This window comes from Euleptes europaea, chromosome 7 (genome assembly GCF_029931775.1).
Source record: "Euleptes europaea isolate rEulEur1 chromosome 7, rEulEur1.hap1, whole genome shotgun sequence".
Classification (NCBI taxonomy): Eukaryota; Metazoa; Chordata; class Lepidosauria; order Squamata; family Sphaerodactylidae; genus Euleptes; species Euleptes europaea.
In genome coordinates this window covers 20,617,076-20,635,233 of record NC_079318.1, presented here as the reverse complement: position 1 = coordinate 20,635,233, position 18,158 = coordinate 20,617,076, and the positions used below count along the sequence as shown (strand labels likewise).

General features: G+C 40.7%; 1 protein-coding gene across 1 annotated transcript; it reads left to right on the top strand.

Moving 5' to 3' along the window:
• The first annotated feature begins 187 nt into the window (after positions 1 to 187).
• On the top strand, positions 188 to 16,258 carry RNASET2 (ribonuclease T2). Its single transcript, XM_056853590.1, has 8 exons — positions 188 to 250; positions 4,158 to 4,213; positions 6,100 to 6,157; positions 7,365 to 7,429; positions 11,436 to 11,549; positions 12,555 to 12,600; positions 12,825 to 12,899; positions 16,067 to 16,258. The coding sequence occupies exons 2-8, from the start codon at positions 4,158 to 4,160 to the stop codon at positions 16,253 to 16,255; spliced, it is 603 nt and encodes a 200-aa protein (XP_056709568.1). The 5' UTR covers positions 188 to 250; the 3' UTR covers positions 16,256 to 16,258.
• The last annotated feature ends 1,900 nt before the right edge of the window (positions 16,259 to 18,158 follow it).

Sequence of the window (18,158 nt, the reverse complement as noted above, 5' to 3'; positions counted from 1 at the left end):
GCAGCAGCAAATGGAGCATGAGCTGACCATGAGGATATTAAGTCTGCCCATTTCCATTTTTAAAAAACTGTGGTACTAAAAGTATGATTCCTATTTCATTGTTAATAGTGTGTGATTACTTAAAACTGTTTTGATTGTAATTAGATAACATTTTATATGTAAGATGTAATTATTTCGTTTCAGTAGTCCTCGCTTCCATGACTGGAAGAAATTCTACTTTGTTCATCATTGGCCAGTGACTGTGTGTAAGGTGAAGCTCTTCCTTTTAAAGGGATAGATTTGTTCAATAAATTATCCCTATTCTGAAGGCACAGGGTGAATAACTAACTTCAAAAGAGATGGCTTCATTGTTGATCACCACAAGAGGGGGGGGGGAATCCAGTTTTAAACACCTTACCATAGGAGTAAAACCTCAAACCATAGGTAGCAATATTAGGGGAACTCCTGGTTGGAAGGGGTCTGCATCTGAGATACTTTGCTAGGTGGTGCTGGTGTAAAAGTTGGTGTAGCAATTAATGAAGCTGGCTTACCCTCACAAACAAGCTGCTCATGGGAGTAACTTTCAGCCTTGAGTTAATAGCAGAGGTAGACACTACAACAGCAGTCAGCTGAGTTTCTTGCAAATTTAACCTTATATAATCTATACATTACCAGTATGACGTAATGACGAGAATGTCGGGTATCATTGTGGAAAAGCTAAAGTGCAGTTTCTATTCAGGTGTGCTCCCGAGTAGTCTTAGCCAAAATTCATAGCCACTGGCAACCCTATCCCTTTCATAATGATGGGCTGTGTGTCAGAAACACCCGAAGACATCACTTCTTTCTGGGGGTGTCTCTAAAACCCAGAGGTCCAAAAGAAGCCCTCAGTCACCTCTTGATGGGCTAAAAAGATCCATGTGCCATTGGCAAATATGTTAGTGGTCCCTGCTTTTAAATAATTTGGAAGTTGACTTATGGTGGGTTGTGATAGACTGATTTAGTGAATGACGGTCCTCTTCGGAGAACCTGTTTAAACATGCTGATTGTATGTACTCATCTAAGCCGATTTGTTCAGTATCGTTCTGGTACAATTTTTTGTAATAATTCAAGAAGTCTTCTTGGATGTCTTCTTCTTTGTTCGACATTTGACCATTTTTGAGAACGGCCAATATCCTTCTTTTCTCAGATTCTTTCTTTAATATGTTTGATAGTAATCTAGTTATTAACAATGAGTTATCTAGTTATTAACAACGAGTTATTAACAAATTTATATGAAACGGGGAAAAACCCAGAGTAAGATTTGCAGTGCTTCAAGATGAGAAGAGAGTTGGTCTAGCAGTACCCAACTTGAAAATATATCATCAAGCAGCCGCATTAGTCGCAATTACTGATTGGATACAAAAACCAGAAGACCGGATGATAAGACTTGAGAAATCATGTCTGACTGGTGGATTTCATCACTGGTTGTGGCCAGGAGAGAAAATGACAATTCCAAAAGAAAACAACCAAGAGAACCTGACGGTTAATTACTTAAAAGCTGGCAAGAGCTAAAAGAAATTATCAGCCCATCACCACCAGAGATGATGTCTCCCACAGAAGCATATTGGGATTGGAAAACTAGGTCAAAATACAACTTTTTAACCTATAACCATCAATAAACAAGGCAATGTTAAAACCTTTCAAGAATTAACCGATGTGAAGGTCAAGATATCATGGTTTCCCTATATGCAAATCATCCACGCATTAAGAACTGACTATCTACAGAAAGGGAAAATAAGAAAACTGACTGAATTTGAATCCATAATAAATAAATCACAAGATCACTTATTAGCAAAAATCTATTAAATGTTATTGGCAATAGAAACAGCCTCAGAACAAGTAAAAGTTTGTATGGTGAAATGGATGCAGAACTTTGGAGAAATGATATCATTGCAGGCATGGGAAAAAATGTGGCATCAGGACATCAAATTCTCAAGTTCTCAAACAGAGAAAATTGGTACAGGATGTTCTACAGATGGCATTTTGCCCCAAAAGACCTTCAAAAAATGTACAAATCAAACCAAGCCAACTGCTGAAAATGTTCAGAGACTGAAGGCACTTTTTTTCATCAATGGTGGAGTTGTAGAAAGGCACAGAAATACTGGAAAGAAATTCATGGAGAACTACAAGAGATTTTACATCTGAACTTCGACTTCCAACCTAAACACTTCCTGTTAGGAATGATTCTAACACAACTAAAGCCTCTAGACAAAGAACTTTTTTAATATGGGATGACTGCAGCAAGAACACTTTATGCTAGATACTGGAAAGAAAAAAGAACACTATCACTAAACGAGTGGATTACAAAAATGTATGAATATGCAGACATGGCAAGACTTTCCAATTGGACGAAGAAAAAACCACCGGATGAACACAAACAGAAATGGCAAGCATTCTATGAAAGATATACTGTGAACTAAAGATAAAAACAATGTAAATATTGTTATGACCAAAGATATGAGTTAGAATAGCAGAAAATAAATGTTAGAGTAACTCTCTGACTTATGTAAATTATATAAATGAGTATAGAGAAGATGTGAAGTGAAAATAGACAGTAGACTAGAATGGAAATAGGATCGATAAAGAAAAGATGGGAATGGTGAAGACCTGTTCTGAATGCTATCCCAGTATGATATGTTAAGACAATTGTTCCCAACCCTTTTTCCTGTCTTTACTATGTACTAACTAAAAAACCTAATAAAATATATATATTTTTAGAAAAAGTAGTTTCAGGGGTAGCCATGTTGGTCTGCAGTAGAACGGCTAGATTCTGGTCCAGTAGCACCTGTGGTCCAGAGCACCTTCAATCTGGCCAAGGGAGCTTTGCCTCTTGAAAACTCCTACCCCAAATAACCTTGTTGGTCTAAGGTGCTACTGGATTGGAATCTAGCTGTACATAAAATACTTCCTGTTAGCTGTATGCTTCCTTTCTGTAAATAAACCTGTGAAAAATTGTCTGCTGTAGGTCTTATTCTTGTTGGGCAATTTATACTTGCTGAAGCAGTTTATCAAAGTTTAAGACTGCAAAAGTATTCAGACTGCAGGTAGGGGCTTGCATTATGGAATGGTTCCCCCATGCAAAATATTCATAAATGTAGAGAACAAACATGTCAAGAAGGCTGGGCCAGTCTCCCTAATCCCTTGTTTTCTTTTGGTATGGGGTTTTTTTTTTTAACAGAGAAACATTCATTCAGGTAAGCCCTATCAGAAATCTGAAGAAACGAGTTTACCAACTCATTTGCTATTAGGCCATAGTTGTGGGGTTGTCACTGTCAGTGTATGACACTGAGACAAAGCATTCTGCCAGCAACCGCATGTGATTTGTCTGTTGCTAATCGTAGCATATCAGTCTTCAATTTTGTATGCTCCCCTGTAGAAAAACTGCATGCCAGCAAGAAGGCTAGGCTAGAACCTGCTCCCTGACATGCTAATTCTTAAGTAATTTTAATTTTTCTCCCCTCCCATCCAAGGTAGTATATGCTAGCGACAGATTAAATCTGGGGTCTGGACAGGCCAATTAATCACATTTTTATGTCGGTGTTTGCTCTTCGAAGATGGTGGCATTAATGGGATTTTCTTAGGACTTGAAATGTGTAATGTTGCTATATGGAAAAAAACTTCCAGGTTTTGGGTCATTCCGCTTTTTGGATGTCTGGTTAAGGGATGCTCAACCTGTATCAGTTTACCTTGTTTCTTTATTCTGGTACTAATCTTAATAAAGCCACATTGACATATTTCTCACAAATCACTTTTTCCTCATACAACCGACAAACAGTTCTATTATTTTGTGTAATATCTCCCCAGAAACAGAAAACTATAGCCCAAGCCATCCTTCTTGCTCTCTTAAATGCTGTCTTTGCTGTCAATATTTTTATTACAGTCAATTTACCAGTTCCATATAAAATTCAGAGATCCGCTGTCTTTGCTGATCTTCTGGGACTACATACATTTTTGCAGGATTCTCTGTTCGTTTTGGCTGAACAAATTCAACAGTCATTATTTCATTGCAGAAATCTTTTAAATGAATGCTGACAGATGTTTAACATCAAGGTAGAGATAAATCAACTGTACCTTAACATAGTGTGTGTTTAGCATCAAGGTCGGCTTTCTGTGATGCTGATGGGCTTTTTCCCCCCTAGATGAGTGAGAATGATTGCGACAGTCCTCCCATGTATTGGACAATCCATGGCCTCTGGTAAGACTTTAAATATTAAAGAGCATTGTAGCCTCTCATTTAGAATCTTTCCCCCTGTTCTTAGACCGAGGTCTTGAACAATAAAACCATAAAACTTAGATAAGACCCATCTCTAAAAAAACAAAAAACACCTCCCTTCCTCTCTTCTCTGCAGCCTCCAAAAAACGAGCAGCAAGAAGGTACGCAGAGGGTCAGAGTCCTCTAAGAGCTCATTTAGAATCACCAAGTTTGAAGGAATTCTGTAGGGTGTCTAGACCGGTTTCTAGCCTATGATAGGATATTCTAGAACCTTGGTTAGGGTTCACAGTCCTGTGAGAGGGTGCTCAGATGGTAGGGATGGGTGGAAATGGCATCACCAAAATGCTTTGACTTCATTTCTGGCTGAAATACCCTATGTATGGTAATTCTGTATGAACTCTTCGGATTTCTGTGGTTTGACCATAGAGATCCAGGGGATTCCAAAGTGTCACCTTGACGCAGTGGTGTCACTTCCTGTTTTTTGGCTGGAAATTATATGAAGATGTCACACAGCACCATTTCCCCTCCCTATTTCCACCTCCTGCTCATTTTAGCAGTGGTGGAGATCAGGGAGGATTGGTGGGAACCCTCCTGCTAGAAGCAAGTAAGTGGCATCCCTATTAATTTATTAGCTGCCATTCTTCCTTACGGGGCTCAAGGCAGCGTACAATATAAATATTGTATAAAACAGAGTACATTCAAAGAGATAAAACCAAAATTTGTTGGCATCTCTAGCCAGGGGCTAGACAAATACTTTCTCTTGGAAGTCGCAAGGAAGGAAATTTTTTAACCTTCTTAGATACCTGCTGCATCACATCTACAAATAGTGGCAGCCCTTGAATCTACATCTTTCTGAGAATGATGCAAGATACTTGACTGCAAAGCTCTAGGACCGAGGTCTTAAGTTTATTCTTATTCGAGGTGAGATGGAAAAACATGGAAGAGTGTTTTCAGTTGGTGCCCTCAAATTCTAGAACATCATCCCTCAGAAGGTGAAATCAGGTCTCTCCCTACAGTATCTTTGAAGTATATTGAAGGCCAAATGTGTTCTGGGTGTCCTTGAACTGGGTTGTTTGAATGGACAGTGTTTTACCTGACTTTTTATGAATTGTTATGACCATATTAGAGGGTAACTGTGTTGGTCTGCAGTAAAACAGCTAGATTCAAGTCCAGTAGCACCGTAGAGAACAAGATTTTAAGGTATGAGCTTTCAAGAGTTTGCTGAAGAAAGCTTTGACTCTTGAAAGCTCACACCCCAAATAATATTGCTGGGCTCTAAGGAGCTACTGGACTCAAATCTAGGTATGACAATATTGTAATTTTAATTTGTTGTACTGATAACTGTTAGCTTTTTTAAAAAAATGGTTTTGTAACTTCTATTTGCTGGTTTACATTTTAGCTGCCTTGAGGGCTTGAAAAGGCAGAAAGGTGGGTTATAAAATGTCCTTAAATAAATTAAGCCTGCTGTTATGTTCAGGTATAAGATAACATTTTCCCTTATGTTATGCATGTCAACAGCTAAATAAATGTCAGCAGCTAAATACACTGTCACCTTTTTTAACAGAGGTGGTGTATCATATTATACAAAAACTGTTACCAGTTTGACCTACTTGTTAATTTGTTTGGAGACTTTAGTCCGTTGCCAAATGAACTAGGCAGGCAACTAACTATAAATGCCCACAAAAACATTTCAAGTGTATTTATGTTTTGTTAAAATAAAAAAAACACCTGTGAATGACAATGTCAAAAATTATGGCTCACAGTGCCCTCCACTTCCCTGAAAAAACACAAATTTGCAGCAGCGTTTTCCAGTGTATTTGGATGCATTGACATTCTCTGTTCTCCCCTCCCCCCCAATTCTTCCATAGGACTGATAAAGCAGAAGATTGTAATAAAACCTGGCACTTCAATTTAACGGAAATTAAGGTATGAATGTATGAAAATATAATTTTCATCAATGTACATATAATTTGCATGGTTAAAATAGATTTCTGAATCATTCAACGTCAATATGTTTTCAAACCTGGATGGTTTATTTTTCTCTCTTGTCCCATTCCCAGAGCTTACTATTGAGCGTTTCAAAGGATATTTTGTCTCAGTGGTTTTAATGGGTGGTAGGGTAGATCAATCAGCTTAAGGAACCTACTTCCAACTTACATGAGGCTTCCTCCAATGGAAGAGCCACTTAATTTGGAGCAATACTCTTTAGATTGGCGAAGGACTTCAAACATAAGCCAACATGAAAAGTGGATTATAAATATTTTACTGAATAATCTTCACTCAGTGGAGTGGTAGGATGCACCCCCCGTATTACACAAAAATTAGTTTAATATACCTCTGTCATATTAAACTGTCATTAAAAGTGGTATTAAAACCCACCCACATGTGATCTTAAGATTCTTGCCTAAACTGCTATAGCCTGGACATCAGGTCTCCATGGGGAAGGTTTTACATGTCAAAAGTAGCTCTTTGAACTGTCTTTCTGCACATGGTGAGCTAGTGCAATATACCCGTGTCCTGGTGTAACGTGCTCTTGCGGTGCAGTCGTAAGCAGCGTTATATGTTTCTATACCCCATGAATTCAAAGGACCTAGGAGGGGGTCACTCAGTAGGAACTGCCCTCTGCATCCTCTTCTCACTGAAGCTTTTCACCTGGCAAGGTGAAAAAGGCAATTCCGGCCTTGAATTATGACCACAAAAATGGTGGCGTCATCAGGATTGCGCACCATGCAAACGCTGTCTTCAGTTAGAGGACCGTTTCTGGCTGGAAGGAGGACATGATACAGCTTGCTTGAGATTGCTGATAGCTATAGGTGAGCTAGTGAGCAGCATCCTAAGGTGGAAGGAAGCAAGTAGAGAAAATGTGATTGTCTTACACAGAGCCTTGATTCTAATTAGGAGAAGAACAACTAAATTTCCTAGGACTCGAGGTTCCCCAAGCATCTAGCATAATCCCATGACAGCAAAGAGCTGTCATAAGGGCTGTGTTCCTGATGTTCCCAAGCCCATTGGGTCGCAAGCTTCTTGTTTCAGGACACCTCTGGGCAGGAACAGGGTCCCTATCTGTTTGTGCGTTTATGCAGAGTGCAGGGCTGCTCCTAAGCTTTACAATCTCATTATTTTTCATTGCTAGGATCTCTTGGTAGGCATGAGGCAATACTGGCCAGACGTGCTTCATACAAACCGTACCAAGTTCTGGTGAGTTTGTGACACACTTAAAACATGGTGGAGACTTAACAAAGTACTGTTATTTTCTGATGTATTTCTCAAGCACTGAGAGGGCCTGTGGAAAGTAAAATGAAATGATATGGTATAGTATAGATGAAATATATAGATGAAAGTATAGATGAAATGATCCTGCCGCTGCTTTACTGTTTTTAAAATTTTTTCATTGTATTTAGGCTTGTAGGAGTAGGATTTTGCAGGAATTGATGTTCATGCATTGATCTATGTTTATTTATTTACCACTCAAACACTTCACAGAGTTTTTATGCCCCACCTTCCTCCCCCAAAGTGGCTTACAACATTTTCCTCTCTCCCATTTCCCCCCCGCAACAGCCTTGTGATGTAGAAGAGTGTGTGATTAGCCCAAGGTCATCCAGCAAGCTTCTATGTCAGAGTAGGGGTCATACTGTAGTCATGGCTGTGGTGAAGGCACATACAGTTCCATAATGAGAACAGTTTGTTCTGTTCACGTAACCCAGATATATAAGGCGAGCATTGTGTAAAAGTTGCATAATCAGAGATGGAGTTAAAGAATGTAATTTGTTGTAATGCACTCTGGTCTTCGCCTAGTTCCTTAACCTTCTCTCACAGGTGTCTAGACCTTGCCCTAAAGGGGTAGATGCCTTGTTTAAATGGTGAGCACACAAAGCTCCTACCCTTGCCTGATTTTTTCTCATTCAAAAGGAAGGGAGTCTACCAAATATTTCAGTGTTGGCAATGCTCCCTGAAGGGAGAGGGGTGTCTTGACTATTAACCTTTTGTCATCTTGTGATTTTCTTAAGCTGGTGACATAGACCTTGATGTGTGACTAATAGAAATCTGCCTGGAACAAGGACAAGATGGCTTTGTTTCCTACTGACAAATGAAAACGTAGCCAGTTTTACGCCATACAAGCTCTTTCAGGGTTTGTGGTTTCCATAGTTTCCAATTGCACATGAAGCCGAAGAGGCAGAAACGTACACCTCTGCTCTGAAGTTGTTGTTTTTCTTCTCTTTCTAAGGCTGTGCTGACAGGTATGGAGAGAAGACACTACCCATCCATGAAAATATTCCAGTAACCCACAACATGCTTTCTGACAACTAGCAGAAGATCCAAAAAACGTTTCAAGCATCCTATTTGCCTCTTCATCAGAGGAAATAGCTTAAAAACCAAAACCTTATTGTAGATAGGGATACAAGCAGAGTGAAACAATGTATTTCTTGTTGTCACCGTTAATTTATAATATGAAAAATCATGTCTATGACAGTGCTTTAAACACTTCTTTTCATTAAGTGCAACGGTATTCATCTCTACTGCACTGTCTATTAAAATAGCTAATTAAAATCAGACATTTGCAGGCTGACTAAATACATCTTACAAGGCTCTTTCTGGATGAACCCACAATAACACATGCCATAACATTTCTCTGTACAAATGTTCATGCATTTATTATCTTGCTTTGTTGTCAGGGTATATCTGCATTAATATATATGTATTTTTTAAATTATGGGTAAAGAATCATAAACAGAACAAAGCCACCGAAGGGTGGTTTTTGTTTTTGACCTGGTCCCTCTTCCCACTGTAGCATGCTGTGCCCACTGCTCATAACCTCTTGTCAAGGTTGTGGGACTTTGGGAACAGCTTGGAAAGTGACATAAGAGGCTGCATCCAGAAGGGAGAATCTAGTAGGTTGTCCCAGTGTTTTTTTTTGTTTCTGCCAATTTTTTTAGAATGAAAATCAACACATCATTGAAAAGGCACTAATGTATTTATTTATGTTACTTATAGTCCGACTTTCTCACTCAAACTTAAGGCAGATTGCGCTGAGTGAGTCAATTCAATCGACGGGACATTCAATAAACAATGCAATAGGACTAGCGTTGTAGAACCAACCAGAAGTCTACAAACAGAACTGAAGCAAATCATAAGTATTACCATGACACATGAAATGATGCAAATTTCCATAGCAGGCTTCTAGATTCAGCAAGCTGAACACAGTAGTATAGACCACAGTTCCTAATAATTTTTCCAAGTAACTTTGTGAATAATTTAATGCAGTGCAACTTTATTGCTCGTATAGGAAAGCCCTCTTGAATATTTAAGTTTTGTATAGTTTGCGGAAAGCTAGGAAAGTGAGAGCCTTCCTGACTTCTTTAGGCAGACGTTCCATAAGGTGGGGGCCACAACAGAGAAGATACATGTGTAGGCAGTTGTTGTTTTTCCTCATTTGTAGGTTGGCAGCTGCAGAGGACCCTGCTCTGATGACCGAAACTGTCATGGCAGAACGTGGGGGAGAGGTGGTTTCACAGATAGGAGAGCCCAAGGCCATTAGAAGTTTTGCACCCCCCAAACACACCAGGCTAAACATAAAATGAAGGTGGAAATATTTCTTTATTTAAAGGAGGGCCTAAGTAGTAGAATAACCTTGCCACCTTTGGGGAACCAGTTTTTCTCCCCCATTCCCCAACAGCTGGAGATGGTACCATTTCTTTGTCTAGGTAGGGCCCACCAGGACACAGAAATATTGCAATTACTATCCTGTCTTCAAAGGCAAACCATCATTCTCTTGATCTATTACTTAACATCAGAGTTTGTGTTGCAGGCTACAGGAAATACATCCTTCACCGAGGCCTTTTGATCGCTAGATGGATTCCATCAGTTCTGTTGATTTCCCCCCCTTCCTCCCCCCCTCGCCCCCATGTTTCTTCACAGACAGTATTTTCCACTGAAAGTCCCTTCCCCCTCTTATCTTTACAAAAAACGCCCCTGGTCCTCCTATGAACTTGTTAAGTTGCTACAAACAGGACTCAAATTCAAAAACCTTTATTGGCATGATCAAAGCGGTTCTACTTAAAATTTTACCAGTCAAAAGGCCGTGGTATCTGGAGTATCTACAGTTATCACGTTGACAAATAAAGTACACTGGTTAGTAGGCCCATTTAGTGCGGCTTTCCTAGTGAGATTTCAAGAAATCTAGCTACCGACCAAGTTATATGAGTATTACAATCATTCAGTAAATAACGTACAAGCCTCGCATCTGTTTGAGCTCGACTGTCTTTTAGGAGGGGTTCTATATATTTCTTTCTTGCCAAAGTGTGTAGTTCACAATGCAGAAGGATGTGAGCTGCCGATTCTGGTTGTTTTTTGGAGCAAGAACAGAATCTTTCCTCATAAGGGGTGTTGGTATATCTGCCTCTTGTTACTGCCGATGGAAGGAGATTTAAACGCGCAAGCATGAACAGTCGTCTATGAGTCGGAAGAATGAGGGAGGAATGAGGGACTCATTGAACTTGACAGCCTGAGCAGCTTTATGATGCTCCCTGGCAGCCCAGGGCGGGAAGTTAACACTGGTAAATTCCCCCCGAAGTGTACGTCTCTGCCAGCTGACATCCCCTTGATTTTATGCATACTTTTTTGTTTTCTGTCTTAAACGCCGTTCCATCCAAGCATAGCTCTGTTGCATAGGGGATGAGATTATTACTCTTGTATTGACTATATACAAGAGTGCCAGTGTTATGGTAATGGTCATGATACCAGACTATGGTTACATGAGGGTACAAGTTCTCTGTTGTGAGGTTGGCTGGGTGACTTTGTCCCCCTCAGTCTTTCTCTCTGAGCCAAACCTTCATCACTGGGTTGTTGTTAGGTTAAAAAACTTTGAGTGCCTCTCTCTTGGTTTCCAATGCAGTAGCCAAAAATTGTTTTATTCTTGCTTTTCCTCTGTAGCTTGCTCCTCTCATTGTGACTCTCTTCCTTTTCCACAGTTCACCATCTCAAAGTGTATAGTGCAAAACCATTTTTTCCTCTGCATGCGCCTGTTAGGAAATGCACTTGTGGAAATGAGCACTGTGCCTGAACATCTTTAAGTAGTGGATATTCTGTAGTAAAGAATAATTCTGAAGGGCAAAAAGCGTTGCATGTGTGTGTTAAAATTTAATTAGCTTCAGGTATTTTTGTCCTGAAGCTGCAAATAACTGGTCTCTTTGTTTCCCTCTGACAGGAAGCATGAGTGGGACAAACATGGGACTTGTGCCGCCACACTGGAATCTCTTAATTCCCAGAAAAAGTACTTCAGTAAAGCACTGGAACTGTATGGAAAACTTGACCTCAACAGGTGTTTAATTGCATTCATTCAAATGCTATGAGCTAAGTCTTTCTTTACCTGTCACTTCTTTCTGTGCTCCCTTGAGTTTGTCCATAGGAAAGAGAATAAAATGCTCCCTCCCTTATTTTCCCCTTGAGTTTGTCCATAGGAGAGAGAATAAAATGCTTCTTCATTTATTTTCTTTGGAATCGGTATTTTGACAATGAAGATCACTTCATATGGTGGTCTACAGAATCAAGTCTTTAACATTCAGTGCCAGCCAGTTAAGATCAATTGGAATTGGTGCTTTCAGATTGCTTGTTGCAACTTGCACGGCACCTGAATGTTGCCAACAACTGAAGAGTGAACCCATAGGAAGAAAGAAGTAGCATTTAAAGTTATGGAGGAACATATGCTGTAATAATGGAATGAGCTGTGTTTGTGGTATAGTGGATAGGCTGCCCAAGAACTTTTAGACTTTCTGCTTTCAAGAAAACCTTTCTGTGTGACTTACTTTGCTGAGAAACCTGCTCTTAATCATAGGATTGCTGCAGTGGGTTCTGAGGAGTATTCTGTGACACACACTCTGTTGATGGGTGTGCTAGTCAAGACTCCCAACTTCCCCAGAAGTGTGAGTGTGCCCTACTAACCCAATATGCCCTTCTGGCTCTGCACAATGGGTATGATTTATTCTCAGTAACTGGTTTGAGATTAACAGGTTGCCCCACTGCATAGAGCATCCATAGGCTATTTGTTACCCATCCCTTTACTCTACTAGTTGTGTGGCAATGTTGCTGAAGAAAAATGGAAATTAATTGGAACATTGGTTGTAATTGCTGAATGGCTTAGGAACGCACCCTGTTCCTTATCTCCCATTTGTGTATATATGTGTCAGGAAGTCGAAGTGAGCTGGGAGGTTTCCCCCAGTTTTAGTTACCCTTTACATATGCTTTGACTGGTATGACCACCATTGCCTGTAATGAGTTAAATGCTAGTGTGAAGATGTGCATCCATCTTTATTTTTCACCCCTGCAGTTATCTCTTGAAACTGGGAATAAAGCCAGGCGATACCTACTACCAGGTAAGAAGAGGCTTGCCTTTGCATTGAGCTATGCCATCAATGTTGCAAAGCCTTAACATATTGATGTTACACCGCAAGTCAAAATGAGCTCTTTGGATAAAAGCTTTGTGTTTCTTACCCTTTCCATGTTTCTTCTGTATAATGACTCTGCCTTAAACGTTAAACTGTTTCCCTTTTGAAGTGATGTTTTGAGCCTTTCAACAGTGTTCTGTTTAAATCTTCAGCTGGGAGCCATCAAAGAAGCTCTTACAAGTGTTTATAACGTAACACCAAAGATCCAGTGCCTTTCTCCAGAAAAGGTATTCCATCTTTCATTATTACTGATTCCCTAGTTCAGTGGTCGGCAAACCGTGGCCCTCGAGCTGCATGCGGCTCTTTGGCCCCTTGAGTGCGGCTCCTCCGCATCCCCGTGCCCAGCCAGGCAGAGGCGCCGTGCTCCCACCGGGCTCCAGCGCGGCCCAGGCGGGAGGAGCCAGCAGGCGAGCGGGAGGTGGCTGCCTCACACGTGACCACAGCGCCGCAATACGTGCGCCGGGCTGGCAGCAAGCAGCGCCCACTCCTCCTGCAAGACCGGGCCGCTCTCCAGCCCCCAGCGGGAATGGGCCGGGGGAGGCGGGGGCCTGGCCCTTGCGAAGCCCCCTCCCCGCGCTCAGCTGCCGGAGGAGGAGAGGGCAGCAGCGTCGTGCCTCTGCCAGGAGGGTCTGCCGTGAGCAGCGCCCGCCCCCGGGCGGAAGGGGCCGGGCCGGCCGTTTGAACCCTGGGCACGCAGGCGGGCTCCTGGAGCCATGGAGAGGAAGGTGGGCGCGGCGGGGCAGCGGGTGAGCTCCTGGGCCAGTGCTTCCGTGTGGTGCAGTCGGGCCGCTTGCCCTGTGGGGGGTGGGGGCAGGCAGGCGCGGGCCAGCCCCTTGCGGGGGGACCAACCCCCCCGCTCCGAGCCGGTGCCGTGGGCCCCCCAGCGCCATGACGGCCTCCCTCCTCGCATGGCCAGTCCTCCCCCGCGGCCCAGGAAAGCCCCCTGCCTTGCCCAGCCGCGAGGGTCCCAGCACTTCCCGGCCTGGCCCTGAGCTCTGCCAACCCAGGCCCCGCGCTGGTGCTGCAGGAGAGGGGGAGGGCGCCCTCCCGGTGAGGGCGGACAGGGGGGAGCAAATATGACGGTGGCTCTCAAAAGAAATCTCAATCGTTCTACTCTTGATATTTGGCTCTTTTGACTAATGAGTTTGCCGACCACTGCCCTAGTTTGTGTCTGCTACTTTGGGGGAAGGATATTTTTAATATTACAACTGTGAAAGAAAAATGTTTGTAATGTTTTGGAATTGAACACTTTTCAGATTTGTGCGAGTCTTAGTCTTTTTCCTCACATTCATGTGATTGCTGCTGAAAATTAAACAATCACTGCACAATTGATTGTAAGATTGAAAGTCTTCACCCAAATTCATGTTTTTTTAATAAAAAAATTTATTTCAAAAAATGATAACAAAAAAGGATAAGTAAAGGATACAATATAACATCATTTTATATTTTTAACAATTTATATCCCTATTTGAGTCTAATTCAACTCTATCATCTGTACTATTTAATCATTTATATAAATTAGCTATATAAAAGTCATTTACATAACAACTTAGTATACATTATAATATTATATCCAAAGGAAAAGCAAAATAAAATATAGAATATACCCACCACCCCCATCTCCTGTGAGTCACCCCCTCCTCCAGTGGTTGGCCTCTGGGGAAAGCTCTCTTAGATTATAATTATTCTGGGTTTTTTTTACCCTTTTTGCTTATTTATTTTATTTACAATCCTTTCATCATATTTTTAAAGTCAGTTTTTGCCATTTTTCCCCAATATACAAACGCTTTTTGCTACTGTACTTTGAATAGTTCTGCGTCTTTGCCCTTTAGACTATTAGTAATTTTGGCCATTTGTATATAATCTAATAATTTGTCTCTCCATTCTTTCTTGTGTAACTTTTTGTCTTCCTTCCAGTGTTTAGCTATAGTTACTCTGGCTGCTGCAAAACTATATTGGCAGACTATATTGTCTTCTTTACTTAAGTTTTTAGGTGACAGTCCTAATAAACAGTATTCTGGTTTCCTGTTTATTTTACCTTGTATAAAATTTGCAGTTTCTATTATAATTGCTTTCCAAAATTTCTTAACCTTTATACAGGTCCACCATAAGTGATATAAATTTCCTTTTTGTTCTTTACATCTCCAACATTTATCTGATATTTTTCTATCCATCTTAGCCAGTAGTTCTGGAGTCACATACCATCTGTAAAACAGATTAATGTTCATACCCAAATTCATGTTGACAGAACTTGAAATTCTGCTAATGCACAATGAAAAATCTAAGAACAATAATATTTTTATAGAATTCATTTGTGATCCTATCCAGTCCTGGGGCCTTGTTAGACTTAAGTTATTTTATAATCTCTATTACTTTGAGTTGAAATGGGTTGATGTAATAATTTGTAATAATTCAAAAATCATAGATGAATAGCTGCTCCCATTGATATATCCTTGGTTCTTTTTACCGTTGTCTAAGTCAGTGAAAATGTAGTTTATCCTGGAGTGGGAATTATGTCTATGGGGAGAGAAAGCATATTACTTCTTAGCTGGATACTTATATCTATTCTTTTTAAAACAAGAGTCAGAGGCAGGATCTTTGTGACCCTAATACCTCTATATTTAGCCTCCCAGTTTTCATAATTTGTGAATGGACAGTGCTAACAAGGGGTCCCTCCCAATTGATCAGAGCAGGCATGATCATAGGGAAGGAGGTGACCACTAAGGTAAAAGTGACCCTGGCATATTAGGGCTTTAAGTCAGATTTACATATTAAATAAGGTCCACAAATCTGCTGCATATACTTTCTTCATAGGTGCAAAGTGCCTGGGATACTGTGGCATTAACCGCTGTGGTACAACTTCATGAAACATGCTAAAATAGGCGCAGCAAATATTTGTACCCCAGTGGTAGCAAATTCTTCCGGTCCCAGAGAAATCTGAGGAGTTTAGAAACATGCCATTAGAGTAAGTCATTTGTCAATTGCAGCCTTATGGTGTTTAGGAACACATTTTATTACCTAGTCTATATAATTTTTTTCCATCTAAACAAGATGACAGTCCCCGTTTAGATGACAGAAAAAGACGACAGTCCTCTTCTTTAGAAATTCTTGAAAAATGATATTCAATACACTGAGGATTCATTTGATTGCATCCTCTGTGCAATTGACAATCTGTTTCTGTCTAATTAGAAGCAATAGAAGAGGTGTATCATTTAATCAGTTGTGGTCATTCAAGTGCTTAGTGCAGTGCATTTGAATTCCCACAGCTAATTAACTGGTACACATCATCTTGAAGAGTGTCCTTATAATCTCCCCCCCCCCAAGATCTCCATAGTGAACTCTTTACACTGAAGCTCCAGCTTTGCTTTGTTTTTCTTTTCTTTTTTCTCTTCAGGGTGAAGAAGTACAAACGATTGGCCAGATCAAATTCTGCTTCACTAAGGATTTTACCTTGAGAAACTGTACCGAGTCAAAGGTTGATTCCTATTCTGCGCATGAAAATATGCTCTTTGGTACTGAAGATCTGTCTATCTGCAATGACACCTTGACAAATTACCCTTCACATGTGCAACTTTACGAGTGAAGCAACAAGAAATTTGAAGCATTTTGCCAAATACTGTTGACATTTTTTAAAAAGGTGATGTCTGGATTAATCTTGTCTATTCTACAAAGGCATTGTTTGTTTGAAATGTGAACTTTGATTGATTTGGGTGTGTCTGCATAATTTACAATATTAATGCTGCAAATAACAGAGGATTGATTTCTGTGGTGTGACTACATTTTAGACTAGTGAGGTGCCATTGTATATTTGCTTTAAACAGGAAACTTCAATTAAGTAGTTCTAAAGCAATTTAGTTGCAAGTGATTTCAGTGAAACCTGTTTCCAAGTTAGTAGGGAGCTCCCCCTCCCCAGAACTCCACCAGTTATGTGGTTTGAGGGAGCGTTCACACATGCCAAATAATGCACTTTCAGTCCACTGCAAACGATTGTTAAAGTACATTGAAAGTGCACTATATTCAGTGTGTGTGAAACATAACCATAAGGGCAATAGAGTTTCTTCCAGGAAAAGTAATTTTCGGTCCAATCATAATCAGTTACATCCCTCTAAGAGCCAAAGTACATATTACAAATTTTAGTGATTTAGGTCCAGGTTCCTGTTTTCAAAATTTATAATGTATGGTTGATGACCTTGGAAGGGTTTGTAACTGGGTCTAGAGCTGCTTCTTTGGAGGTAAATAATTGACCATATGGTTAGTCAATAGGAGAGCATGTCACGTACAGTCAAGACAGGAAAGGCAGCTTCTTTACCTCAAAGTAATATCATCCATTTCACAAGTTCACAAGGTTGGAAGAGACCACAAGGGCCATCCAGTCCAACCTCCTGCCAAGCAGGATCCCACAATCAAAGCACTCCCGACAGATGGCCTTCCAGCCTCTGCTTAAAGACCTCCAAAGGCAGGGACTCCACCCCCCCCCCCCCCCAGGCAGCCCTCACCATCAGGAAGTTCTTCCTAATGTTTAGGTGGAATCGCTTTTCTCTTAGTTTAAATCCATTACTCCATGTCCTAGTCTCTGGAGCTACAGAGAACAAGTTAGTTCCCTCATCAACATAACATCCCTTCAAATATTTAAAAATGTCTATCATGTCACCCCTCAACCTTCTCTTTTCCAGACTAAACAAACCCAGCTCCTTAAGTCTCTCCTCATAGGGCATAGTACTGGTCTAGAATAAGACTGCAGTGAAAATTCTCTTCCTTCTGACAAACATACAAGTTATTTTACGTAGGGAAAATAGCTTTGCCCCGAGATGGAATTGTCATCTCAGATCCTTTCCTGATTGAACCCATTTGTTTTCTTCGCTTGAGCTTTTGGTGACTTCCACATGGAAGGTTTCCCCACATTTTCCCTGCCGTAGTCTCCCTGCCATTTCTCTACCACTGGAGGACTTTTTCATGGGTTTCCCTCCTCATTGACAATTGTCACAATTGCTGAAGCATTATAACATTATATCTGCTCGCTTCTCTGAATTCCCAGCTTGCTTTTTTAAAAAGTCCATAGCCCCTTTCATTATGGAGATAGAAGGGACAATGCAGTTCTTCAACAGAAGGGCTAGAGATTTTATTTAAATGAAAGGCAGGGCTCCGTAGGGGACTAAGATGGGGGAAATGGCACTAGAAAAGTTCAAGACTTTCCAATCCACACAGCATCTGCCCCAGTCTTTTCTAGAATACTTTAGTAAACTAGGTTTAGGAAAGATGTTGGAAAAGTTGGAAGGTACATGAAAGCATGACATATATTTAGCATTTTTTCCCTTTTCAGTGCTGGTATTGTTCTCTTTGTAATCAAGTCTCCATCAAGTCGTGATTATTGTTGATCTGTCCTATCAGTGAGAGTGAGCATATAGAAAGACAGGGTTTTATTAAGGACTTGTGATTATTAGCCTGATACTAGAAGCCCTGTGAATCAGTTGCCTGTGCTTGACTTC

Bases quoted from the DNA above. Each gene is read 5' to 3' on its own strand.
- RNASET2 (XM_056853590.1), top strand. From the start codon at position 4,158: ATGAGTGAGAATGATTGCGACAGTCCTCCCATGTATTGGACAATCCAT. The intron at 12,601-12,824 runs GTAAGAAGAGGC...TTAAATCTTCAG, and splicing joins CAGGCGATACCTACTACCAG to CTGGGAGCCATCAAAGAAGC. The intron at 12,900-16,066 runs GTATTCCATCTT...TTTTCTCTTCAG, and splicing joins AGTGCCTTTCTCCAGAAAAG to GGTGAAGAAGTACAAACGAT.